The sequence below is a fragment of the Abramis brama genome (assembly GCF_963993115.1).
Source record: "Abramis brama genome assembly, chromosome: 6".
NCBI classification, from domain to species: Eukaryota; Metazoa; Chordata; class Actinopteri; order Cypriniformes; family Leuciscidae; genus Abramis; species Abramis brama.
Window position 1 is genome coordinate 13,410,772 of NC_139968.1, and position 27,246 is coordinate 13,438,017.

General features: G+C 37.3%; 1 protein-coding gene across 2 annotated transcripts; it reads right to left on the reverse strand.

Annotated features, from left to right (window-relative positions):
• Positions 1 to 6: 6 nt before the first annotated feature.
• On the reverse strand, positions 7 to 27,246 carry tp53bp2b (tumor protein p53 binding protein, 2b). Of its 2 annotated transcripts, none has more exons than XM_084118077.1 (18): positions 26,743 to 27,246; positions 16,096 to 16,243; positions 15,563 to 15,676; positions 11,913 to 11,989; positions 10,962 to 11,063; positions 10,347 to 10,524; positions 9,159 to 9,343; positions 8,739 to 8,903; positions 8,466 to 8,643; positions 8,257 to 8,385; positions 7,887 to 7,966; positions 7,389 to 7,782; positions 4,899 to 5,659; positions 2,416 to 2,553; positions 2,192 to 2,325; positions 1,941 to 2,107; positions 1,632 to 1,831; positions 7 to 620 (listed from the first exon to the last, which is right to left on the reverse strand). In XM_084118077.1, exons 1-18 carry the CDS (start codon positions 26,749 to 26,751, stop codon positions 579 to 581), a joined length of 3,201 nt encoding a protein of 1,066 aa, XP_083974203.1. In that variant the 5' UTR covers positions 26,752 to 27,246; the 3' UTR covers positions 7 to 578. The 2 variants fall into 2 exon arrangements, with proteins under 2 accessions (XP_083974203.1, XP_083974204.1); XM_084118078.1 differs by having other exon boundaries at positions 8,466 to 8,640; positions 26,743 to 27,215.

A 27,246-nucleotide genomic window follows, 5' to 3' on the forward strand; every position in this document is an offset into this window, starting at 1 on the left:
AAGTCAAAAGTTTTGACAAGTTTTATTATGATAAATGAAAGCTGTCTTTGCGCAATAAATTGTTAATTGTTCACAGAACACACTGTTGTAGCGTAGCAGCAAGCACCATAAGAGGTTTACGCAACATGGCGTTATGAATAAAATAAAAAAGAAAAAAAATATTATATAAAATCTTTTTGTTACCTTCGAAAGATGAATGCTTTTTGTTTTGCACTTTGTGAAACAAATCAGCATTTGTGAATACAGAAAATTTCAGATGGAAAATTACCACTAAATCTGACATCCTTCATATGTGATATAATACTCAGATGACTATTAATGCATCTGTACCATTCATACGTTCTTCATTCTTCCTTCACTTAACTATACATGCTTGAAATGTGCATCTAAGTCTACCTGTTCTACCAAAGCTTTTAACCTTACAAACATGTATAACATACCAACATGACACTATTCATATCTTTTCACAATGTAAATGTGATGCGTTCATCTTCGAAACTTGCTCTGCAGAACTAAGCGACTGTTGAAATGATGCCTCTCTGGAAACGTCAGGCACGTCAGTGCTGATTTGGACATTTTTACGCAAGGCTCCTCTGTCTGGGCTTGATTCTGGGGTACAGCTACAGAAGAAAAACAAATATCAACAATGTATCAATCATAAAAAATAAAATAAAAAAAATGTCCGAGATAAGGAGAAAGCTTTAAAAAAAGTCTAGTTCAGAATGTGTCAAGTTCGTAGAAATGTAATCTTTGTATTTGTATGGGTATTTATACATTTTTGAAAGACATACCATTTAATGCCCCTTAAAAGTGTCAAGTAGTGTAACTATCAAGTCAAAAAAAAGGGCTAAATATTCCTTATACAATCATAATGTACACAAAATTACTTCCTGCATGTTTGGTACACCCTACTAACTGTGGTTTGAAGATTTGGCAGACAAGTTTTTCAAATGAGCATCATATCATTGACCCAGATGTATTCAAATGCAAGAAATAAAGGCATTTCAGTAGCACTTTAGTTTACAATCCTGCTCCCCATGTACATACTATGTATTTATTATAGTAATTACAATAACTGGGTAATAACTAGGTTCTAAACCTGAACCTCTCCTTAAAGTCCCCCATTATATCCCTTAAGACTTATCTTTGATCACGAAAATTACATTCTCGTTATTTCTTGAAAAAAAAATGCTTGAATGTAACTCTACACCCTTGCCTCATTTAGTAAATGCGGTTCTTTGAATATGCAAATTAGCCCCGCCTCCACTCACTCACACCAGCTCAGAGAGATGATCACACATTGACGTGATTGGTTACAAAGTAGTTGGTGACGTCAGAAACACGAGCGATTTTAAACCCGGTTTTTGAGACTGTCTTTGGTTCACTGCAGTTTTAAGGAGAAAATAATCCGCAATGGTGTTTACTTATGAATTTGTACATGGTCTGTCTTAATGCATATTAAAAACACCACATAGTCATACGAACAACATTAAAAGCTTGATTGTCACCACAGGGGGACTTTAAACCTAACCTTAACCCATGGAGTTACCTTATATTACCCAGTACTTTCTTAGGTAAGTACACGTAAGTGCACCTACTGCAAAAATAAAGTGCAACCGGCATTTCCTTACCCCGAGAAGATTGCGAGGTATGTAGCCCTCATTGTCGGCACATCTTGCCCACCACCACTCTGTTTCTTCACTGTCCTCTCTTCGTAGAACGGTCAGGCAATCTCCTTCATTAAAGGACAACTCATCTGGGCCCTCAGCATCATAGTCCCACAGGGCATAAACTACACCCCTGTTCATGATGCCCATCTTCTCCTGCACACCTGTGGAAAAACACCTCAGTGCTACAGATTTATTGCGATACTACACCAGTTGAGCTACAAAAAGTCCTATTTTTCATTCTGTTTCATAATGGGAGGACTGGTTTCTCACCATAGAGAAACTGAGAGCATTGGGCGTATCCTTCTTCCATCTCCTCGCACTTGTCTGCCGCCGTCTGCATGTCGCTGTAGGTCGTGGCGTATACGGCAGCTCCCGATTCCACCAGGAACTTACACACTTGCACGTTATTACAAGAAGCAGCGCAGTGCAGCGGAGTCCTAACAGAAAGAAAGATGTTTTCGATTAGATGCATTAAAACTCTGGGCAGAATTATCCTGTGCTTATAAATGTTTTCCACTCACCATCCATCGCTGTCCGCGGCATTCGCGTTCACTCCAAACTGCACCAGGAACTTTACGATTTCTGTGTGTCCAGCGCACACGGAATTGTGCAGAGCAGTGATGCCCTCGTCATTGGGCAAACTGGGGTCGTCCACCTGGATATGACATACATAAGCTTGAAATGCTAACCTGCAATACACTTACTAGTGGACCAAGTATGCAATTGATCATGACCAATTCCTCACCTCATATATGATCCTCTGGACGAGGTCGTACTCGCCCTCTAAAGAGGAGTCCAGCAGGAGGGCCAGGGGGTTAAAGCGCACACGCATCCCGTGGTTGATGCGCTCCGAGCCGGTCTTACGCAGATTTGTTCTTTTGCCCTGAGAAACACAAGAGGGGATGGATGGATGGATAGATATTTGGTTATATAGACCTTCTGTAGCCCCGCCCCTTTCAGCGCTGTGCTTGTTATGTTGTCTTCCGGTTTGTAATTCCACAGCATGAAGGTAAGATCTTACGGATTTAAGAATGAACCGCTCAATCCAGTCTTTTGACATTGTTCCACAAACATCACATTGTAGAGTTAACGAAAGTTATCAAGAGCATTAAGTAAACCCACTTTACCACCAGCTAATTACTTTTCGAACTTCCGCTATAACGAAGTTCAAAGACTTCGTTAGAAGCTATTCTAAGAAGCTATTCTAAAGATGGCTACGCACTTGTTTCTCTGATGCATAAGGTCTATATTAGAAGGAAATTCTGTATATATTGTATAATTTATGAATTTCTACATAAATTAAATGGTAAAGTTCTTGGACATGAAGTAATAATACTAGGTGTTACCCAGACATGAACCACTCTTTCATTCCGCATATTAAAAGCCAATTGAGGGTCACTGGTTGCCACTTCTGCTCCATTTAAATGTTTAATGAGATCTGCGGTGGAGTGCTCGGAATCTTAGTGTGGCTAGTTGCTAAGCAACAGCGCAGAATTGATGGTTTGAATGGAATCTACTGACTTGACTTGTCTTCACCCTCTCTCTGTCTCTCCCTCTTTTTCTATCTGTGGCCATACTCAAATCTGTAGGCTAAACAGCTAGAGAGTTTTCTATAAATACGAGGAACCTATCCCAAATATCGTCCTCGTCCTTTAAGGTTCCTCTTTTGGAGACGTAACAGCTTATTGATTCATAAAATGACAAACTGGACACCCTATGGTCTTGTGCACTTCATGGACACATACAAATAAAGGCCAAGAGACCATAGGGTGTCCTGATTGTAATTTTATGAATCAGCAGGCATCCCATTTTGTGGCCATGATACACCTTCTGTGGACCCATTTGTCTCCTAAGACTACCTACACACTCCGGGCTCTTTTGTGCAGAGCATTCGACTGTAATGGGCTGCTCAGTGTTGAGTCAGTACCTGACTACGCTGAAATACTTTCACACCTTAGCACAGCAAAAAAGATATTCAATTATGAGCCATCCATCAAGACCAACCCTGCTGCTGGGGTAGTCCCAACAGTACACATTTTGCATGTCTACCTTATCTGACACTCTTTACTATCGAAATGATGAGTTGAATTAAGTGTGTTTGATTAGAAAGACATACAAAATGTGCAGCGTTGGGCAAACTTCAGGATCAGAGCTGGAAAACACTGATCAAGACATATATGTTTTAGTTTTATAACTGTATGTTCACAGATCATAACCAAAGACTATAGAATAACACAAGACGTATTGTCACTCGTCACTCGTATTGTTTCAATCGGGGAAAAGTGCATTGCTCAATATGGCGGAATAAGTCCCGCCTTCTAAATAAGAGCCAATCATCAATTGGTAAAGTCATCGCATCACTGCAGCTGCCATTAGAATCTCCGGTTCCTATAGAAACAGTCAGACATGCGCTTCCACTGCGCATGAGCGTGATCCTGCCTGAAAAATTTCGCTTTCTGTCATGATTTGAGCGTTTAAAAACAAAATTTATGAGACAGTTATTGTCAGATTTCATTGGTGATTTCAAATATGAAATTTAATCGAAAGCTTGGCAAACAGTTTTGGAGAATTTTATGTTTTCCCATTCAAAGAGATAGGAGCTACACTTGCATGCCCGAGAGGCGTTTCAAAGATGGCCGCCGAGTGAAATGACTTGTCTTAATGGGACAGTGTCATAACGTCTAAATCAATTAAAGTTTCCTGATTGGTAAAAACATGCCTGTTAAGGTTCACACTGACAGCAAAAAACAGTGATTATAGTTTCTATTTTTTTTACATTTTTCTTACAAAAACCCATCGCTTCACTTCAGAAGTCATTTATTAACCCACTGGAGTCGTATGGATTATTTTTATGATGGATGGATGCTCTTTTTGCAGCTTCAAAAACTCGACCGCTATTCAATGCCATTATAAAGCTTGGAAGAGCCAGGATTTTTTTTTAAATATAACTCTGATTGTGTTCAGCTGAAAGAAGAATACATATACACCTAGGATGGCTTGAGGGTGAGTTATTTATGGGATAATTATTGGGTGAACTATTCCTTTAACTGAAAAAATTTACAGCTTAACTTTGTCACATCAGTCACTCAAGTCGCCTTAAATCGACAACTCTTGCTGAAATTGAATGACTTTGGGCCACTTGGGTCGCTGCAATTTGCTGTCAGTGTGAACATCCCTTCAGTCCTTTAAAGACATGGTTGTGCCTTTAGGGAATATAGTAGTACCTACCGGTGGTAGCGTGACCTGTCCTGTGACCTCTGGAGCCTTCATATTAACACTGTCCTCCCCCGGCCCCTCCTGCTCTGTCATACTGGGATATGGAGGTGGAGGGTAAGGTGGATACTCCTCAATATAAGGCTCTGGAGCAGCCGGGCCATAGACTTCCTGTTCTTCCTTCAGCTGGGGTTCCTTCGGTCCAGTGCTAGAAATGGTGCTGTCATCCAGGATAGGCGATCGAGATGGAAGCGGTGGAGGCGTCAGCTCCTCCTCCTCTCTTTCACACTCAGGTATCGTATTATCATGGTGTCCCTCCTGGGGTCTAGTGCCCTCGTCAGCTACCGACCTGCATCCATCCTCGCCTTCAGCCTGAAAGAAGCCAGCTGGGGTGATCGCGGTCTCCATGGCTGCCAACGTGGTCTTCTGGTAGAGGAGCTTTTGGATGTTGGGTCCGCCGGGCCCCTCGGATTCTGTTATAGAGCCACGCTTTTTAAGAGGCCTGGGTGCATGGTGCAGTCTCTTCCTTAGAGCCTCCAAGTCAACGTCGCTCTGGAGCCGATGGGAATTTGAGAGGAACGGGAGAAGTTTGGTTGGGCTGAGGGGCCGGGGAGCACGTTCTACCTCCTGGCCCTCCACAGAGGAGGATACAGGGGCCATGTTGTTGCCCTGGTCCACTTGGTCACCATCTAGACCACCAGTTTTCTCAAGATGACTGCTGTCCTGAATAAGGGACTGCTGCCCCCCACTGGATGGGATGACTGGTTTACCATATACTGTGAGAGGAAAGAAGTGAGGATCAGGTACTAATTGCCATTTATATTCCTGAGCGACCACTAAAATAAGAACATAAGGTACATTACTTAACTTGAATCTAACCAGTCCAAGGGTACTGAGTATATTTAGTATATATACAAATGATGATGCATTATATTTTATGACTATATCCTTATTTAACATTTGTTTCCGTGCCTGAGCCACAAAGTGTACCTTTGCAGATAGAGCAATTTGCCTACATGCTCCTAGTTTTTAAAGATATGCAAACCAAAGCTGGAACCAAATGACTACAAAGTTATGTAACAAAATGAGTGAGTACTTTCCCTCTCTTTGTGAAAAGTGAGCATCACAATGAGCCCTACTCACTCTGGATAAAGCTCTACTTACATTCTCATATGTACAATTTTGGTACACCCTAAAAGCACACATCACACTGTACACACATAACCTTGCTAATGTGTAAGCAGAATAAATGTGTACAGCTGTTAAGATTGTTGTTGCAAATGACACTTTTGTGCCACATACTGTCTCCTTGTGTCTTTAATTAAAATTTATTCCAACTTGCGTACTGTCTCTCCATCCGATGTCTGCTAAAAAGTGAATAAACATCAACACTTGTAAATATATAAGGAATAAATGTAGCAGAACAATGGAGTGTCAACTTTCTGCGGTGTCATTTAAGGGCACAAAATGCTTTTTATGAATTTCCCCAATATATAAGTTTGTATATAAGTTAAATTTGGTCAAAAACAAGTCCAGCAGACTTCCTGTTGTAATAATTAAGCAGCTTGGCTTAAATACTACATCCAAATCAGAGGCTGTAATAAAATCCCTATTTTCTTCATTTGTTTCTGCCTTGAAGACTTTTAAACTTAACTAAAGAAGCTTATGAATCTTTGTATACTCAAAGAAGTTTTAACTGGTATTGTTTTATTTATAAGTCTATTTGTGGTCCAATCTATTCCATCTTATTTGTCTCTCTGCGTTTATATAACAAATGTTTGCTACAATCTTCGTTCAAATTATTTGTTATATCTTAAAGTTCCTCAGGTTCGAACAGAGCTAGGGAAAAAAGGCTTTAAATATAATGTTTCATCTGCTTGGAATAATTTACAAAACATCTTAAAGCTGACTATGCTTCCATCACTAAATGAGTTTAAGTTACTTTTAACTGATTATGTGTTTTATCTTTTGGTAAATTGCTGTTGTGTTTTTGTGTTTTGATGTGTATTTGTACGTCTATGTTATTGTAGCTGCTATCTTGGCCAGGTCACTCTTGTAATGAGTTTTTAACCTGGTAAAATAAAGAATGAATGAATGAAGACCAAAATGCTCAGACGCAATGTTTGGATCACGACTAAGAAATATGTTTATTTTAAGCTCAAAAAAGCCTGTTCTTAGACTTTCTACGAAATACCTAAGCATTTCCAAACAAATTGTGTGTTTTCCTCTCCTGTGCTGCAACAGCTCTCAAATCTCAGACAACAGGTTGACAACTAAACAAGTGTTTATGATGATGAGTAAATTATGGTAGAATTGTTGGTTTTGGGTGAATCATTCCTTTAATCCTAGGTTAAGTTACTCAATGTCATCTTCAAAGTTAATTCTGTGTGCTTTTGTTGATTTGGCAGCAAGTCCAGTGTGACATTACATCTTCTGAAATAGATACTTATCAAATTCAATCATAAGATACCTCTAAATTACTTTGGATGTGGTGACGGTACTCACATCGAGGCTGTGAACGGGTCAGTGTACTTTGCCCTTGGTAACCCTTCCCAAGAGTGTTCTGCTGGGTGTACATGGAGTAGATGGAGCTTGCTGCCACCGTCTGGGGCTTGTGGAGTGTGGTGGGGGTGGACGTCTCTTTCCCAGCGGAAGTATCTGTTGTGAAAGGACGTACTGTGGCAGCAGGTAAGGTGTCCGGTTTAGGGGGCAGGGGTAGGGGTAAGGTGTTGTTGTGGGATGGAAGGGGCATCGGGGGTTTCTGATTGGCTGATCTGGCTTTGCCAGGGAAGGTGCCCGTGCTGTAAGGAGGTTTACTGAAGGTGGACTGGCCTGGTAGAGCAGGTTTGGGCTTGCTGGGAACAGGAGGTGGAACCTTCCCAAACATTCTGCCTGCAGACTAGGATTGAAGAGGCATTAGTGTTTATTTACTACATAATAGCTATACATACATTGGCATTCATTTATTAGAAATCTCTGAAAACTGTTAAAATCATGCAATACCTGGGCATCCCTCAAGAGGTCCTCACTACTCTGGTTCTTGCGTAAGGGCAATGGCGGCGGTCTCAAATCTGCCTCAGGATCTACAAACAGACATTTAAGAAAACAGCTTAATCATCTCTTGAAATTTAAACATTAGGATTTCTCACTGGAGTAACATTGTCTGTGGGTATACTATATATAGTGTGTAGTGGATGTTAAACACTTTTGCTTATCCCAGTTTAACGGAGAGACCATTAGTGGTTGACTTCCTGAAGAGTGTAAACACTGTGGCGCTATCAAAACATTGGTCTGACATGTCAACTTCTGGCTCAGCCAATGGCTTGAGTCTGAATGCAAGTTTTGAAAGGTTGGAGAGAGAGGTCTACTGCACCTTTTTCCTGGGATCCGTGGCTGGTCATACGGGGAAGGGTGGAGGAATGGCCATGGGTGCTGCTCTTGGTTTCTGTGTTGGAAAACAAATCTGACACCTTGGAGATCTTACTTGTCAAGAAGCCAATACCTGGAAATGAAATTAGGAAAAGATGAATCAGGGGTTATTAGTCCAATAGGGAGAGGTATGATACAGATATATACACGTACCTGTGGTCGGTTTGGGGAGGGGTTTGGGAAGAGTGGCTGTGCCGTCGGGATAAGCAGGCTTCACCAGAATCTCCTGCCTGGGAGGAACTGGAGGAGCCGGAGAGGTCTGGATGTACGGCCCAACAGCAGCGACCCTGGCCGGGCCGATGGGCTGAGAGCTCTGCCCTTCAGGTGGCTGCTGGAAGAGGAAGAGACAGAGAATGAGAGGAAGTATTAGAAACTAAATTTGTGTCCAAAAAGAAGAAGAGATGTGAAAGATATAGAGGTGCTCACAGGCAAGTTCTCTTTCTGTTGGAGAGCAGCTTTTTTCTTCCAGAGCCTCTCTCTCAGTTCAGCCACTCTTTTGTCCATGGTGGCCATTTCTCCGTTCTTCTTGTTTAGATTCTCTCTCTGCTGCTGGAGTTTGGCACTTTGCTCCTGATTCAATTTATTCCTCAGCTGTTGAAAGGAGAAAATCCCAGAACAAAAGAGGGACTGTTGAATTTTGTGTGCGAGACTATTCACTTTTTTCACAATTTAAAAACCAAATTTAAAGCCTGAAAAGTGTATTCATGCTATATTTCTTTCAAATAAATGCCACTTGGCTTGATATTTTGTTATAAAGTAATATTTTAAGTGTGTCCAAATACCACTGCATGTGTGAATAGCAAGATTGTGTTATAGCAAGCTGTAGGCCAAGAGGAAAAAAGCTACCTGAAGTTCTTTGTACAGTCGCTCTAGTTCCCCACTGGAGCTCGATCCAGCCTCGTGTGGGACGTCCATTTTGCCGCCACGTAACATGTCCAGTTGTCGACCCAACTCCTCCACCCTGCTGACGGCCATCACCAGCTCCCGCTGCTTCTGCTGGAACAGGCCATTCATCTGCTCGATTTCCTCCACTATAGAGGGCGTAAAAGGAGGTTTTTAGTTCACTTGTTAATTAACTTCTCATTCCCATAAGCAAGAACATTTGTTGTTGTCTCTGTTGATTAATTTAGCTGCTAATGGCAGTTTTGTATAACAGAAACAGCAGAATGAACTTTTCCATTAGTGGGCAAATGATCCACAACAAATTACATCTTCGTAAAATGATTTTGGAAAAAGTCCTTTTAAAAAAAACTTTTTAAATTATACGGATAAATGTCTAGCTTTCAAAATAGACACTTCAATATAGATTATAATTATATAAGTAAATCTGAATTATTCAGTAGAAAACCTAATTAGCTGATCAAACCAATTGGCTTGGATTTGACTATTTTTAATAATTTATAAAAAAATATATATAAATAATAATTTCATAAAATACATAAAAGTTTGTAAATATATAATGTGTGTGTATAATATATATAGAGAAAATACACACACACTGTGGTCAGAATTATTGGCCCTGGTAAATATGATCAAAGATGGCTGTACAAATAAATCTGCATCTTTCATTCAAAAAATTTGCAAAAATCTAACCTTTCATTGAGGTAAAATAATTGAAAGTGGGGGGAAAATCACATATTTATTGTGATATACATTTTCTCCAAAACACGTTATATATATATATATATATATATATATATATATATATATATATATATATATATATATATATGAATATACATACTCGCAGACTTAGATGCGATAATCGATTTGACAGCACTAATAATAATCTATAATTTTCTTTAGTGATAATCGTTTTAGTAAAATGAATTGCTTATTTTAGAAAACAGATCATTTCTACACCACTGCACCAAACAAAACAGCAAAAATAAAGACTATTTTTAAACTGGCATCCCAAACACTCTCCCTCTAATTTCACCTTGAACCAATATCCTTCAAAGAAGGTCAATGTAACAGTACATGCAGTTTCAGCGTTTCTAACCTACTTTCTCTAGCGAGTTTACTGGTTCTGACCTAGTTTACTATTGCTGATGCGTTTCTGTTCCACTTGTCCTTTCAGAGCTCGAACCCTGCGCAGCTTGGCCTCCTGGTTCTCTGCGTTCTCCCGCAGCATTCGCAGTTTCTCCTGCTCGGACGCCTGCTGTTGCTGCTGTCGCTGGTCCTGCAGCTTCAGGAATCGCAGTCGCTGTTCCTGTGAGGAGGCGTCAGGTCACAATCTCAGCGAAACTCATTTTCAGACATCATTAAGTTTCAGAACTATATGCCTGCTGTTTTCAATCATGCTTATAATAAACAGTTCTGATATGGAGAACATGAAAAATATGATGATAACTGCGTTCACTATGATAGTTATTTTATTCAAATGCTCAACTTGTGACACATTTCATGTACGACTTGGTCAGGAGATGGTGTTATTTTCCATACAGCCTTGGTCTCCATTCATTTACATTGTATGGAAAAGAGCAGCTTGGACATTCTGCTAAATATCTCCTTTTGTGTTTGATGGAAGATAGAAAGTCATACAGGTTTGGAATGAATAAATTACTTTAATTTTTGCACAAAGTGTCCCTTTAAGTTGTAAAAAAAAAACACTGACTAGTAATTTTTGCCAATGGCGCAGTGGGCTACCTTTGTGGCCAGGAGCTGTTGTTGTGCGTTGATCTGTTGTTGTTGCCGTGACGCCATCTCTTGCAACTCACTGAGGGTGATGTCCATATGAGGGGCCGCCATCTAAAACAATATCAGATTTTGCTATTTTATATAGGACAGCTTTATTTGAAACATTCTAAATAGGGATGCATCGATATGAAAATTTTGGCCGGTACCGATAACCGATAATTCTTTATATTTGAAAGCCGATAACCGATATATTGGCCGATAAATCTGAAGCCAAATTTTTATATAATTTTTGACAGCCTGATTACAAAAACAAAAGTCTCACCATTAAAATCCATGTCCCAAGCACACATAATGTAATAATGTTTTAATATATAATTTTATGTAGCCTATATGACAGACTTGCATGTTGCACTTTACTGTATTTTCCTTTTTTGAAGTGATTCCAATCATATTTCAAGCAATTAAATCATGGTGAACAGTGCGCATCTGAAGTGACTCAGCTGAAGGAAATCCATTATGTATCGCTTTAATATATCGGCCAAATTTTCTTATTGGGGCGATAACAATAACATCAAAAATGAACATATATCGTCCGATACCGATATGGTGGCCGATATATCGTGCATCCCTAATTTTAAACATTGTTTTAAAGGAATTTAATATGGTAAAACTTTGTTGTCAGGTCACGTATACAATATATGCAATTATACATGTCTGATTAACAGTCTCCTCAGTTTTTAATCACGTTTAAGGCTTAATTAAACAAATTCTCTAAATTATAAAAATGCTTTGCAATGTCATAATTCATTACAGCCCATTTAAGAATATTATCTATTTAATCTTTACCAGTATATGTGCACATTTTACTGAAAGTTTCTAATTTATGCCTGAGTTAGCAACCGTAACCAAGGGGGGCGGAGTTTAGCAGATTAACAAATCTTTAAGGGAATTCATACTCACTCCATTTTCCATGAGTCTGTCCATTGTCCCCTTCCCTGTGTTTCTCTTGGCAAGAGACTCTTGAGCTCTGTGACCTCCTGTAGACAGAGAGAGTTAGCAGTGTTAGCAGCATGTTAGCAATTATTGCTCATACTTAGGGTTAAGGATGTATACTAAGCTTTACCGGATAACTAGTCAAGAACTGTTTTTGCAAAGAACATAAATGATACCTCAAATCATGCAGCTTGTTGAGGAGAAGGGTATATTAAGACTTTGACCCAAAGCTCAACAGTTAGCATTTAGCAAATTAGCATTTGAACACACTAACAATAAAGGTCAGGAATAATGGATTTAGCCTGAAAGAACGTGGCTGTGCTTGGGTGAACCTCATTACATAATGACTGTTTGGCTGGGGAAAACAACTAGTGCTCAATTATCCTGCATATGACTGCCTGTGCCAGGGTCCCACTTACATAACATCAACACTGGCACTGCTAGCGCCGCTTATGTGGGTTACTGGATAAAACAGTCTAGGAGTGAAACAATGCCTAAATAATGCTCTTGGTCACAGTCTGACACCACAGGGGTCCTAATCAGGGCTTACTGATTACACAAGCATAGGGTTTTACCTCAATTCTGTGTGAAAACAAACCACAAACACCACGGATACGAGTCAAACTGCGTGTAATTGACATAATTATGCTCGACAGGAAAATAAGGAACTCTTTGTGAGGTAAAGCCAGGCGTACAGAGCCGATATCACTCGCATTGTTGTGTAACAGCCGGTCTTTGTCCGGCGAAGAAGGCCAAAGTCACTCAGAGAAATCTGAAACCTCACACATGGTTTCACATGACTGGGATGCTTAAACTTCTCAGGGGAACAGGGAGGATTCACTTCAAACACGCCGTGTAAACAAACTACTAGAGATTGCGATAAAAGGAATTCATGAGTTAAAAATAACATGCAAAGCAACGACCAAAAAATGTGTTATATACTGTATGTTATATATGTTATATATGCATATATATATATATATATATATATATATATATATATATATATATATATATATATATATATATATATGTATGTATGTATGTATGTATGTATGTATATATATATATATGTATATATATATATATATATATATATATATATATATATATATATATATATGTGTGTGTATATATATATATATATATATATATATGTAAAATAAGACATATATAAAATCCTAAGACATAGGGTGTTTTGAGTTAAAAAATAACATGCAAAATAACTGACAAAAAATTACTTGAATTCAGAGAGATTTTATATATTATAAATATATACATATTTCTAATTACAAAAATATAATATAATATAATATAATATAATATAATATAATATAATATAATATAATATAATATAATAATAAAAAGAAAAATTCAGTGGTACAAAAACTTACATATAAATACCAAATAAAAACAATAAAAAATATTCATATATAAATAAAAAATATAATAAATAAATAAATAGATGACAAAGGGTATTTATGAGTTAAAAATAACATGCAAAAAAACATTATTATAATATAAAATAATTTAACTTGCTTACAGATAACTTAACTTACATAAAAGTACCAAATAAAAACAATTTATTTATAGTTTGTGGCACTTGAATGAATTACATGAATTATGTGCTATTTATGTGTTTAATTATGTGGGAGTGGCAAAAATTAAATAAGAATTAGAGAAAAATTGTGTGTGCAGGACATGTATGTGTATTGGATGTGTGCGTCTGTGAATGTGTGTGGGCATATGTGTTAGTGACTGAATTCTTGGATGCATTTGGATGGAAAGTGATGACTCACACACACACACACACACACACACACACGAGCACGCATACGCACCCGCACACAATGAGCGTCAGTGTTTGAACTACACCGGTTCATTACTTTCACACAGGTGTTCCTTCACCAACTGCACTCTGCAGTATGAGCTGTACATGTCAATATTATCTTAATTGTTTCTGTGATTAAATGGATAACCAATCAGATTCTCAGAAGTTGTTTTTTTGTTTGTTTGTTTTCTCACATGTGCCTCCTCTGGTGTTTCAGAACATATCGTCCATTGTGTGTGCATGTTTATAGGACACAAGATAAAGATCCATTCTGATCTATTCCAAAGCCCCCCACCCTTAGGCAGTGCCCACAAAACAAGCTGTTCTGCAGTAAATTATTCATGCCCCAACACAGCCATAACCATGTCAAATTTACAACCTCTCTATTCACAGTCTCCTATAAAAGGAAATGACATTCACGCCTATCCGCAACAACAGCATGCCCACACTGACAGCAGACCGCCGACCGGGAGAGGATGTAATCGAACGTGCCCGTGATCTGGTACGGAAAAAGAGCCGGTCTATATTCAAATGGCCATCCAACCATCCAACAGATAATAATCCAACCATGCAGTAAATGATACACCCTATCAAACATTCTCCACCTCTTTCGCATTGCTACTGTCTTCAGTATTCAAAATCAGACATAGAAACTAAACGTAGGTAATTGGGGCCTTTTGTAAATCCAGATTTTCAAAAGTTAGATTTTAAAAATTCTCATAATAATAATAATAATAATGTGTACAAGTGTGTCTAAAATGCACTGCACTTTTTCAAGCTAAATAAACCATTTGACCATTTTTAAATGTAAGACATGCTTCATTTAATTATCTATCTATCTATATAGTGTATTTATATATAACTATAACTATATAACTATATATATATATATATATATATAAAATGGTAACAGGGTCAACAGTTATACAGATTACATTGCTGGTTCATTTAATTGTATGTATATATATATATATATATATATATATATATATATATATATATATATATATATATACGTTTTTTTATGGAATGGTTCATTACATGGTTCATTCATTATGGTAATATATATAATGGTAACAGGGCTGACGCATAACTTTTAAATAATTAATTAATTAAATGGTCACACTTTAGTTTAGGGTCCAATTCTCACTATTAACTACAACTTTTGCCTCAATAAACTCCTAATTATTTCTTATTAATAGTTAGTAAGGTAGTTTTAAGCTTAGGTATTGGGTAGATTAAGTATGTAGAATATGATCATGCAGAATAGGGCTAATAATAGAATAATATGTGCTTTATAAGTACTAATAAACAGCCAATATGCAAGCTAATAAGCAAAAGTTAATAGCGAGAATTGGACCCTAAAGTAAATTGTTACCAAATAAATAAATAAAACATTATGCCATTTAAAAACATCTAATATATATATATATATATATAAATATATATATATATATATATATATATATATATATATATATATATATATATATATATATATATATATATATAGAGGTATTAAAGAACAAATGATAGCTTTTACTTTTATTTTATCATTTTATTTATAAAAAAAAAATCATATTCACTATGAAATACATGGGCGCCAAAAATGCATCCTCATGATAAAAGGCAAAAGTTTAAATGTGTACATTAACATATAGTAAACTTTTTTTTTTTTTTTGCACGCATGCATACGAGGAACAAAAGTGGCACCAGTTTTGTAAAATGACTTTTTTTCTGAAAGATTTTGGTGACTTCTGAAAGCATTGACCTTTCTCATTCTCACCTGTATCTTGGCCAGGTGCTCGGTCATGGCGCAGGAAGAATCGCACCTCCGCCCTTTGCTGACCCCAGCGCTGCAGCACTTCGATGATTCGCTCGCTGTCACCAATCACACGCTCTGAGAGAGGAACCGACCAATAGGTAAGAAGTGATGCAAATTAGGTGGCAAAGCTCCATTCTAGAGTGATGCATCACTGCACATTTAAACCACAGTCACATGGACAGGTGCAGCAAGATGATTTCCATCAGTTTTATTTCTGTAATGACTTTGCTAAAGGAATAGTTCACCCAAAAAACAAACTTTCTGTCATTTATTCACCTTCAAGTCATTTCAAACCTGCATGACGTTCTTTCTTCCGTGAAACACAAAAGGAGATATTTTAAGAAATGTTCATGCTGCTCTATTAGCTGTAAGTTTTAAACTTAAACTTAATTTTTTGATTGCTACCTTAAAGTCACATCAAATCAAAACAATTATTGGAATGAAGTTGCTCAATAAGAAAAAAACCCCCCACAAAAATGCAAGTCAGCACATACCAGATCCTCTCCACATCTCGGCCAGATAGCAGTCCACCTCCCCCGGCTCTTTACACATGTCCACCACATCTCGACACAGCGTCTCCGGCGTGATGGGAAGCTCCGTGAAGTGCTTGTCGTTGTTGCTCAGGTACACCGTTAGGAACATCTGAGTCAGCAAAAAAAGACACAACATGGGACGTTACAACAGAGGACAGAAAAACATTTTACAGAAGAACATTTTTTTTGTCCCTCAGAGTCAGTGAACTTTGATTCTCTAGTTCTTTATGAAGCCATCGATGTACTTGTGTTTTAAAAAAACCCAGAACAGATTTCAAAACTCTCAACTAGAGCAGTGTTATTTTAACCCTCTAGAGCTCTTCGGTCATTTTTGACCACTTTTTTTTATTTTATTTTTTTTACTTCATCATAATGTTTTTTGGTACTTGCTGTGTGAACACAAAATCATGAACATGATTCCTAAAGTTTAAATGGTCCTGAAAAAAAGGCAAACTTGTACTCCTCATGGTCAAAATTGGTCACATTGAAAATGAATTGTAAATGAATTTCATCTATTTCATTAATTTTCAATTTTATTAGTTTTGTACTGCGCCCAAACAAAATCTTACTGAAAGCTCATTTTTGGATGTTTTTTCTCATTTCAGTTTCAGAGTCAAACATGTTTTGAAAAACACACATTTCATATAAAAGTTGAAAATAGTACTTTTGTGCATTTTTCATAACAATAAACTTCTATAACTTTTTAAGTTCTCTTTTTTCTCACTTCAGCGATAATCTGCCAAGTGTCTTCTTTAAAAAGACATATCTTTACTAAGATTTAGGACAGTGTAAGTTGGAAACTATGCTCAAAAAGTGAATAAATGGATTAGAACTACTGCATAAATATAATTTAGTACCACAAAATCCCCTAAAAATACAAAATATTAAATAAATAAAAACATTATCGAACTAATATACAGTACATTCATTTCAATGAAGCAAAAAAGGAGGCGCACCAGAGTTTTTAATATTATTTACATACTATTAAAAAAATAGCTTTTAATTTTATATTTTCATTGTTCATTGTAATTTTAAATTCGTTTTTGTTTAAGTAATTGTATTTGTTTTTGTAAAATGTCTTTTTAGCCTTTAATTTATTTTAATTTCACTTTTTGTTATTTTAGTACTTCAACTCAAACTTACTTTATTTCAGTTAGCTGCCAAGGCAACATTTCTAATTTTCATTTAAGTTTTTTAAGTGTTTAATTTAATATTTATATTTTAGTTCAGCTTAAGTTTTAGTAATTTTTATATAATTATGTAATGTTTTTTTATTTTATATATATATATATATATATATATATATATATATATTTCAGATTATCTTTGATTTATTGTAAGTTTAGTAATTTTAGCATGTCAACTTCAGCTCTTTTTATTTCAGTTAGGTGCCAAGGCAACATTTCAATAGACTATATATATTTTTTAATCGTTTTAGTGTTAGTTTTATTTAATAATAACAACACCGATCTGAAAAATTTAGAATGTAACAAACAATGCCTTTTTAATCCATATATAGACAGACTCAAAATCCATTTACAGCAAAATAAAGTTTCTTGAAGAGGTTCTTCACTTACATACATGAATGTAGCTTTATTATGAATGCTCTCAACCATCCAGACCTATTATAGATATGTGACTATGCACATTCTCACAACTCGTTACATATTGACGCTTGGCCAGGACCCCTCTGTGTCACTTTTAAAGGGTAGCCCTTTAGCTTCATTTTTTTGACGTTCAGGGTACTCCATTGCTTTCAATGAGAAACCCATGGCGTCATATTGGGAGTGAGAACGTGTTGCACTACATGCCAGATGCTCACGTAATGTTCTAATACAGCAGTGCGTGTGGGTGAAAATGCCAAGATGGATGGTTGACAGCAAAAGAAATGCTGTATTTCTGTCTTGGCACTTTAATTGCAGCCGGCACAGATGGCTGTCACATCAAGAGGGTTCTTATCCAGAAATAAAACACAAGCATGGGGTCATAATTAGTCAGAAAGCAAGGAGGTAATTGATTTGTAATTCCGAAGGAGGAAAAAGACAAGGTTATTGCCAATGTGGGTAACAGCATTAATAAAAAAAATACTATACCTTAATATAAATTCATGACAAAATGAATGTGATTTATTATTAAATAAAGGTAAAAAACCGAATGAATAACAAAGACATAAACTCAACATCTTTACCAATAAAGATAAGCATATTTTTGAAGGACAATTCTGCAAGTGTGTGTTTATTTTCAGACTATCGGCAGCAGAGTTATTATCACTGCTGATAGAGTGCAAAAACACTCAGCAGTTCTCTGCTACTATGTGTGTGTGTGTGTGTGTGTGTGTGTTTACATGCTTTGGCAAGCGAAGCTGAGGTACTACTGTCACACCAGATGGGTAGAAGCGGCTCTTCAACCTTAACACTGGGACAGGAAACAGTCCTGCGTGAGAATTCCTGAACGCACATATTTTATTACACGCTTCTCAGGGATACTTGATTCTGATTGGTCAATTGCGGCATTCTGCAGTCAAGTGTTTTTGTACAATGGCCACTAAAAAAATTTCCGGCAACCGATTTCTTACACTGTGCTAGTTTTACGTAATTTATATCACGTTCAGTCTATATGCGCGTAGTGTTTCTTTACAAAGTGACATCGCCACCTACTGGCCTGGCATGAATAATACAGTGTTTTTAGTCGTTTTCACGGATCCGTGTGAACGGGGATAGTTTTGACAACGTTGTCGTCTGTACGCAAAAAACACAAAGGAAAAACTTTTCAGTTTTTAGTACATCGTTGTTGTGTAAACATACCCTAAAACTAGAACTATTAAAGATTGTTCTCGTTCATTGAAATAAAGGTTAAATAAAAAAAAATATTTTTAGATGAAAAACTTAAAACTTAAAGAAAATTAGTAATATTGCCTTGACAACTAGCTCAAATTTCAACTAAAATTACTAAAACTAACAAACTGAAATATAAACGAATTAAAGAAAAAATTCACAATGTATGTTATTCTAATATTATTTTCAAAGTTCTAGACTGAGAAAAGCCAGAAAATGTATTTTTGGCTCATGTGGATGAAAGACAACAACTCCCAGAATGCACTTGCTTCGCTGCCCTACGAGGCCACTCCCAAGCCACGCCTACAGAGGGCAGGATCGGAAGAAATGATACAACTAGGCTACTAGTGGACTCGAAACAGAAAAGACAGCGTTTTATTGTGAGATCCCCCTATGGGCGGGTTGAAGACATGCGGGACGAGCTCCTCCTACTGGCTGTAGTCTCTCGCCTCTGGACAAAAAAGCCTCTGATGACGCTAAATGACGATTTTTGCGTCATCTGAGTTTTTTTTCCAGAACACACCATACAGAAATCTCTCGTCTCAAGGGGACATGAAGGAGGGAAGCATGGTCATTTGAAAATACTACAGGGTTTCTACTGATACAAAGCTTAATGCTAATCGGTGAAGTATCCCTTTAAGTTTCTAAACTTAAGTTTTTCGTATTTATATTTGATTTCAGCTTTATTTCACTTAACAAAAAGTAGTTTTAGTTTAGCTAACAAAAACAGCACTGCAATTCACCCACAAGCATTTTCCTGAACGCAATTCTTGATTGCGAGTCGGATGCTGTTGCAGACCCACCGCAAACAGCTGTCATTAAGAAACTCCTTACTGCAGTTTTTAAAATAGCTAGACTTGTCCAAACAGTTATCAGTATTCCTGATCTGTGCAACATCGGCGTCGTGACATTCATCTGCCGTCACACACAGCTGTGCGAAAAGGGTTTAAGAGGCTTTCTCTCCTTCAATGCGCACACACGCTTACACACATCAAGTCTAATCTGGCTTTCTAATGCGCACACGACTGCTAAAGCACTTGTATCCGCGCCTACTGTTATGCTGCAAGCATGTATAAATAAATGTTCGACAAGATTCAGTCAGGAATATCTGTGGTTAGGGTTGTAATCCAGCAGTCTTTTAAAAACTTGATCCAAAAGGGCCAGTAAAAATTAGGACCTCCACAGAAATGCCCACGAATGACAATAAAGGCTTCAAAAAGTAATCAAATAGGATCCAGTGAAAAAAGATAATCTTAGTGCCGGCATAAAGATTACAGTCTATATCAGGCATGGAATTCTGCAACTAAATTACAGATAAAAGATTAAGAAGCGGTTGCTACTCCCTTAGAAATAAAGGTTCTTTATTGGCACTGATGGTTCCATGAAAAACCTTTAACATTCATGGAAACTTTCCATTAAACAAAAGGTTCTTTATATTGGAAAAAGATTCTTTAGATTATAAAAAAAATTCTTTAAGGTTCTTTGGAGAACCTAAAATGGATCTTCTATGCACGTAAAAAAAATAAAGGTTGCAAAAGATTTTTTATTTTTTTTTCACAGCGATGCCATACAGTAGATAGAAGAACCATTTTTGGTTCAACAAAGAATTTTTCAGTGAACAGTTCTTAGAAGAACCATTTTCTCTACAGTGTGAAGAACATTTTAATAAAGTAAAGAAGAACTTAAAGGTACAATATGTAGTTTTTTTGCTTTAAAAATAGCAAAAATCACTATATCTATGTTATATATGTTTTTTAGTTGTGTACTTACATTATCCCGACTGTTTCCAACAACTTTCAAACCAGGAGAAATTTGTAATTTAATTCGAAGACACGGACCGTTTCTTTATTTCCGTTTTGTCGCCGTCAATGGCATCATATCCGCATTGTCCCTGGTTTCCGCTCATGCTGCCATAGCAATCAGAGCCCTCTGATAGTAACCAAGGCGACAGACGTGGACAACTGTGTAGTTCGTAATGTCTATCTGCACGCTGTTGTTGTTTCGTTCAAACATTATGGACCATGGCAAGCAGACTTTGGATAAAAAAGGAGAACTAAAACGAGAATCAATATCAGCGCGGTGTTTTCGAGATGCCGAGAGCTCCCATAGACAGTAACGTATATAAACGAGAGCTCCACGTCTGAGACTTCGACCGCTCCTACATGTACTTTATTAAACAGGTGAGCACATTTACATAAAACTAATCAATATTATATAGTTCAACAATGATAAAATGTTAGAATATGATCTGTATGTTATTCTCATGTTGATCTAGCTTACTGCTAGTCTCATACAGACAAACTAACACATACATTTCAACACATTGAAATGCAGTTTAGTGTGATAGTGTAATGTTAGACCAAGTGAAACAGCGCTGCGTTACCTCACAAGTTTAATTTGTCTAATAAACTGACCTGTGAGTTGTAATTCTGCACTTGCGTGTAGTTCGGTAGAATGAAATGTCCATATTCCTTTTATATCCGCGGGACTCGCGTCGCTTGTGGAGCTGATAGCTGTCTCTTAGCAATCCCGAACTGCCTCATATCACAGTCATGATAAAAACATCGATGTATTTACTCATCCATAAACATTATTAGATCGGTCGGCTTGACGTTGACGACAAGATCCATAATTCTTAGCAAATGTTGCGTCATCAAACTACGCCTTTGTTATTGTAAGAGGTTAGCGACCCCTAGCAGCGAAAAAATGACATATTGTACGTTTAAGAGAATCTTTTGTGCAATGTAAAGGTTCCATGGATGTTAAAGTTTCTTCATGGAACTTTCAATGCCAATAAAAAACAATCATTTTTAAGAGTATGGCATCAAGAACCTCCTCTTGTAACCCCTTATTTTTAAGAGTGTAGACCGTAGCCCTACTGGTTAAGTCAGATGAATGAGTATATGTCTGTCAGACCATTCTGTATGAATCTCTTGGGATGACCAATGAAAGCTTTTATTAGATGAATGTTTGCTGGGAATGGAATTACATTAATCTCCCTTTAATGTATATCTTCCTCTAATGCACTTATGTTGTAAATTGCATATGTCTAAATCATGCTAAACACTAAACCTAATTTGTCTCTGGGTTATGGTTTATAAGATGAGCTCTTAAAAGATCCTAATTGAATTATGGAAGGAGCATATTGTCTCATGGTGACTTGCAAACCGCAGACCTCTTACATATTATTTCCCTTTTCGGAGGGAAATTCAGCAGAATTCTTTATCGAATGGTGTTGTAAATGTTGTCCTGGAAGCCATTGCTTAAAATGGTAAAATTATGTTAAAATTAATTAAACACATTTCTCAATTTCCAAGACATGGCTATTTCCCAAATTTCAAAGACAGTACCCAGGTTTTCATTACAGATTTGCACAAAACTTTTATGATATTTTTCTAAATGTCGATAAAAAACTGTTGCGAAATGTTAATAACCGATGTTTTGAGAAAAAAACATATTTTTTCCTCTCACGATAAGTCATTACAAACATCATGGCAAGGAATTATGTACGTAGGTTTACGTATATCGTAGCCACCGCACTAGCCATTATTTTTAATCGACAGAGACGTAGGCATGTTATCCAAGCATTAATGGCAAGGAAAGTCCCTTTGGAACAAACCTCATGTGAGCGTAAAAATGTTTTTGCGATGTTGGTCGTATTTTCAAATCGCAATTTCAATTTGTGCAATCTGAAGGGTAATGGAAACGCAGCTAGTGATCAGTCTTTATGTCCTCCTGTCAAAGTAGGACATGTGTCTAAATGTCTGTCTGCATGACGAAAAGTGCTTTTGAATCAGCGTTTGATTCCATAGGGCATTAAATCCTAGAGAGATCACTGCTGTTATAGAAAAGCCCTTGTTCCAAAAGGCCAGCCTGAAGTGATCCCAAACTTGATCCCTAGAGTAATATTTCTGAGAAATCTTAAATGACATGACGCTGTCCTAGGGCATGGAACAGAGATTTAGGATTACAGTATTATAGCACTTTTTTGCAACAAGACACTGTTTTTGTTGCCACAGGTAACCAAAGGTGATGTAATGGATTTGAATAGTCAAATATACTGGCATTTACCATCAGCTGACAAGCATTAAACTCTCACTGAATATTCACCAAATGTCCTGGAGACTTTCCATACAGATTCATTTAAGTAATAAACTTAATTTAGTTTAAAGGTTTAAAGAGAAGGTTAACCCCAAAATTATATTTCTCTAATTTATTCACTTTCTTCAATACTATACAACACAAAAATGACATTTTGAAGAGTGTTTCAGCTTTTTGTCCATACAATGAAAGTGAATGGGGTCCAAAACAACTCTGGACTACAGTCACATAAAAACACTAAGTTTCAACAATTTTTACGCCAGGTTAAGCTGGATGTTGGTTAAGCTAGTTAAGCTAGTTACCCAACAATGTCAGTTTTCTCAGCAGACTTTCCACTCTGTACTTTCTTATCTCCAGTTAATACCGACACATAACTTCTCTAACTGACCTGATTTTATTTTTGCATCGCCTTTTATGTGTTCCCTACACATTTCAAAAAGCAAACAGTATGTAGGCCAGTTCATTGGGCCATTTTAAGTGGACAAGAAAAAGGACGTCATTCTCTTGCAATTCAAAGTCAAAGGCGTAGCCCTGGGCAACTGTGCATTTCGTGCACCAAAAGAATAAACATTAAACAAAAGGCATGATGACAAAACCATATCTTTGTCAACAGTGCATTTGCAATTGAGTGCGTAGCTTTGACGCAATGACATTCAGATTAACGCCTGTACTCATTAACCCTAAAGTTTCTTAAAACTAACCAAGCCACAAAACCTCAAGAATTAAATGGCATTTACAACATATATCCCTAATAGGAACCATTCTTCATTATTTTTCCTGTTGTCAAATGCTGAAAACAGTAGATGCATTGTTCAACCGGATACATGAGATTGTCTGTTCTACAACATACAATGTACATTCACAGCCCGTATTGCATGGTTTTCATTAACTGTAAAGGTTAATTGCCTTGACTATTGGACCTTGTGCAAGGGTGGGCAGTAATCACATTCGACAGGATGAATGAAAAGCGGTCAGCCACAAAGTCGAAGAAAAGCCACTATGCCAACACATAGAGGTAATCCAACGAACGCAGAGAGCATCAATTATTCAGTCTGATCACTACAAGAGCATCCATCAATACATGCTCTGATCGGACATGGTTTACACGATAATGTGCCTTTAATTTAGGCTCTCATGCTTTGTTAGGAAGTAGTTTCTCCGTGCTTCTGTAAGTCACAGGACAGAACCCGCAGATTCAGCAGGCTGTCAGCCTGCAGTGTGTGTGAGGATACAGGCCCAGAATCAGCCATATGGCCCCTGCAGTGGATTGACACAAAGCACGACTAATGTGAGGATTAGTCTTGAGTTCATACACTACAACTCCAACCCCCACGCACACTAACCCTCCAAAACCCTTTTTGGAGAATACCAGGAGAATAAAGGTGGTTTAATAAAAATGCTGAAGCTTCAAAAATATAGTCAACTCGCTCGAGGAACTGGTTTAGTTTGACCTCTGCTAGTCTAAAGGACAGGTAAGCTGACTTCATATGCGCTCTGTTCAGCAGTACAGACCCTGTTTATTGTAGCCAGAAACATCTTAAAGGTCAAAGTTAAAACATTTCGAGTGCCTGATTACCGGTTGGTCCTTGGGAGCCGAGTTTTCCAAACACACTTCTCTGCATAGCAGCAATGTTGTTGTGTGGAATGTGATCTTGGCAACAGTTGCCGTGGCAACCGGCCGCCGCAATTCTGGCCATTGTTTCCCACCGAGGCCTCAGGTGGCTGAAAGGGCCCGACAACAATCAGCGATATTTATAACTCCTAATGCACAGCCTTTGAACTGAAGTGGGATATGGAATTAAATTACTACAAGCTAATCTTATTCCACAAGTGCTCCCGGCCCGAGACATCTATTCACCTGTCAAATCAATTTAGAGCCTTGAAAATAGCTGCTCTGGGTACTTTTCTAATCGACACAAAATGCATGACCACACAAGGACCCTTCAATGCGTTTCAACAGAGGGAAGCTATGCAACCCCAATCAACTTCCTCAAGGGGAAGTATAAACAATGCCTTGATATTCTCAATGCAGTTTTAGTTCAAAACGCACTGAGGAGGACAATGCAGGTTACTTCAGTAAAATGTCACACTAAGAGGAATATCCCACTTCTACTTTTCTTTTTTTTTTTTTATCACAATTGTTGTTCCTTTGAGACTTAAGGCAGCTAGTAATTCACAGCAAAAACAATGAACTCAGCGTCTGAGGTACAGAAAGATTTATGGGGTGGACAAAGAACACAGTCACAATTCAGATAATTCAGACTGCTGAAAGAATATGCTTTGTAACAAGCTCATATACACTGCGGTTCTCTCAAACACAGTGTACGACTTCAAAATAGCTGCTTTACTTAAGTTAAGATTATCTAGGATCTAAAACTGACCATGACTCAAACTGAAATGATCATCTATGATCTTTACAAGCTAAATATACCATGCTGTTGTATCCACCTCAAACACACAACAATGCTACTGACCAGGACAAGTGTAAAAATATAACTAAATGTTGTAGTATCTTAAAACATGTCTCAGAATAGTGTATTTCCATTGAAACAATTCCAAAAAAATCAAAACGCCTAAAGAGGTTGTGTGTCCGCATGCCATTATTTGCATTTGAAAGTCCGTAAAATGAAAACTCATAATGTCTCATTCCATTATACACAGGGATTAGAATTCACATTAACGGTATAAATCCATGGATACTGACGGTTCATCCAGATTGAAGGCAAACATCCGGTGACAAAGCCAGTGGAGATTAAGGACTTTCTTGAAAATGAACCCATAGAGCAATGAGTTTTACCCAGAACTGTATCTTCATTAGAAATGTACTATAATGGAAAGATCAAAATGACAAATCATTGTGGATAGAGGTGACACGATCATATGTTTTTACTGTGAATGGTTGGTGTTTGAATGCGTGACACACCAACACACACCATTAGTGACTCATCCATAAGAGTAGTGACAGCAAAGAGATGGCAGGTCCTTTAGCACGCTAAAAACTCATATATATTATAATCTCAAAACATAACCACTACATTAACATCAAATGACTCTTTGTGCCAAATACATCGTCTAACCTTAAGGGTCTGTCAGGTAAATCATATTGTGCCACACATCTTAAAAACTTAGCTTTGCTGAACGATCTTGATTATTTGGTTACATTATTTGTATAATATTAGTCATATTTGCATATGAACATTCCATGGAAACTTATTTTATCCAAAGAGATGATATTCTAGTAGAAATTAAGATGTCTACATACAATCATTTTTGCAATTAACCCTTCCTTAGCCTATATTTGTTGATCAGTTTTTTTGGATTGTTTCAACACTTACTGAAATTAATTAAAAGATACGTAATATTCTGGATCAGTCTGTGTTTATTAGATAACAGGATATGAAATCTAAACAAGACAAACAGGCTATTCAACCTCTGCCTCCTATTTATTTAATAGAATCCCCTTTATCACCATTATAACACTGCTGCCTGGGAATGTGTATCTGTTATCATCCATCTGAATCTGATCAATGCAACTTGGATGAAAAAAAGAAAAGAAAAGACATTTAACGTTACCTAATGAAATTGAGTTGCTCAATGACAAAGAAGCTATGTTGATGCATGGAGATGAAAATCATTGTACATCAGCGTATTACATAGCTTGATCTCGACTTACCGGCATCATATTGAAATTGACCTCCAGATATTGTATATCCTAATATTGTAGAAACTGGTCTCCAAATAAGTGTTCTTATTGTTGCTGTTTTATATGCAGGTGAATTGAGCACGTATTATCCTCTTCTTTTACGTATCATTATTTTAGATTAGTCTCCTCTGATGTTGTCCGACAATATTGCAGTGTTGATTTATTATAGAAACCTGTTGCAGAATGAACCCGAGATGAACTCGGTAAATACAGTAAAGTTTCTTGCACGAATCGCTCAGACTTAGGGAACCGCAGACCGCTGATCACACCGAACCATTTGCGACGCAGCGACTCGCTACCGCTATACGATACAAGCGATATAAAACATAACGGTATTCCGCGAACGTCTTGTATCATCTACTGTCCGCTAAGCTGATTGCAGGTCCACATTATATCCGTGCGAGAGAGTTTTTTTCGCTGGATCAACAAACGCAACCCAACCCAAGATGACGCTGCGCGAGATTCCGAATATCC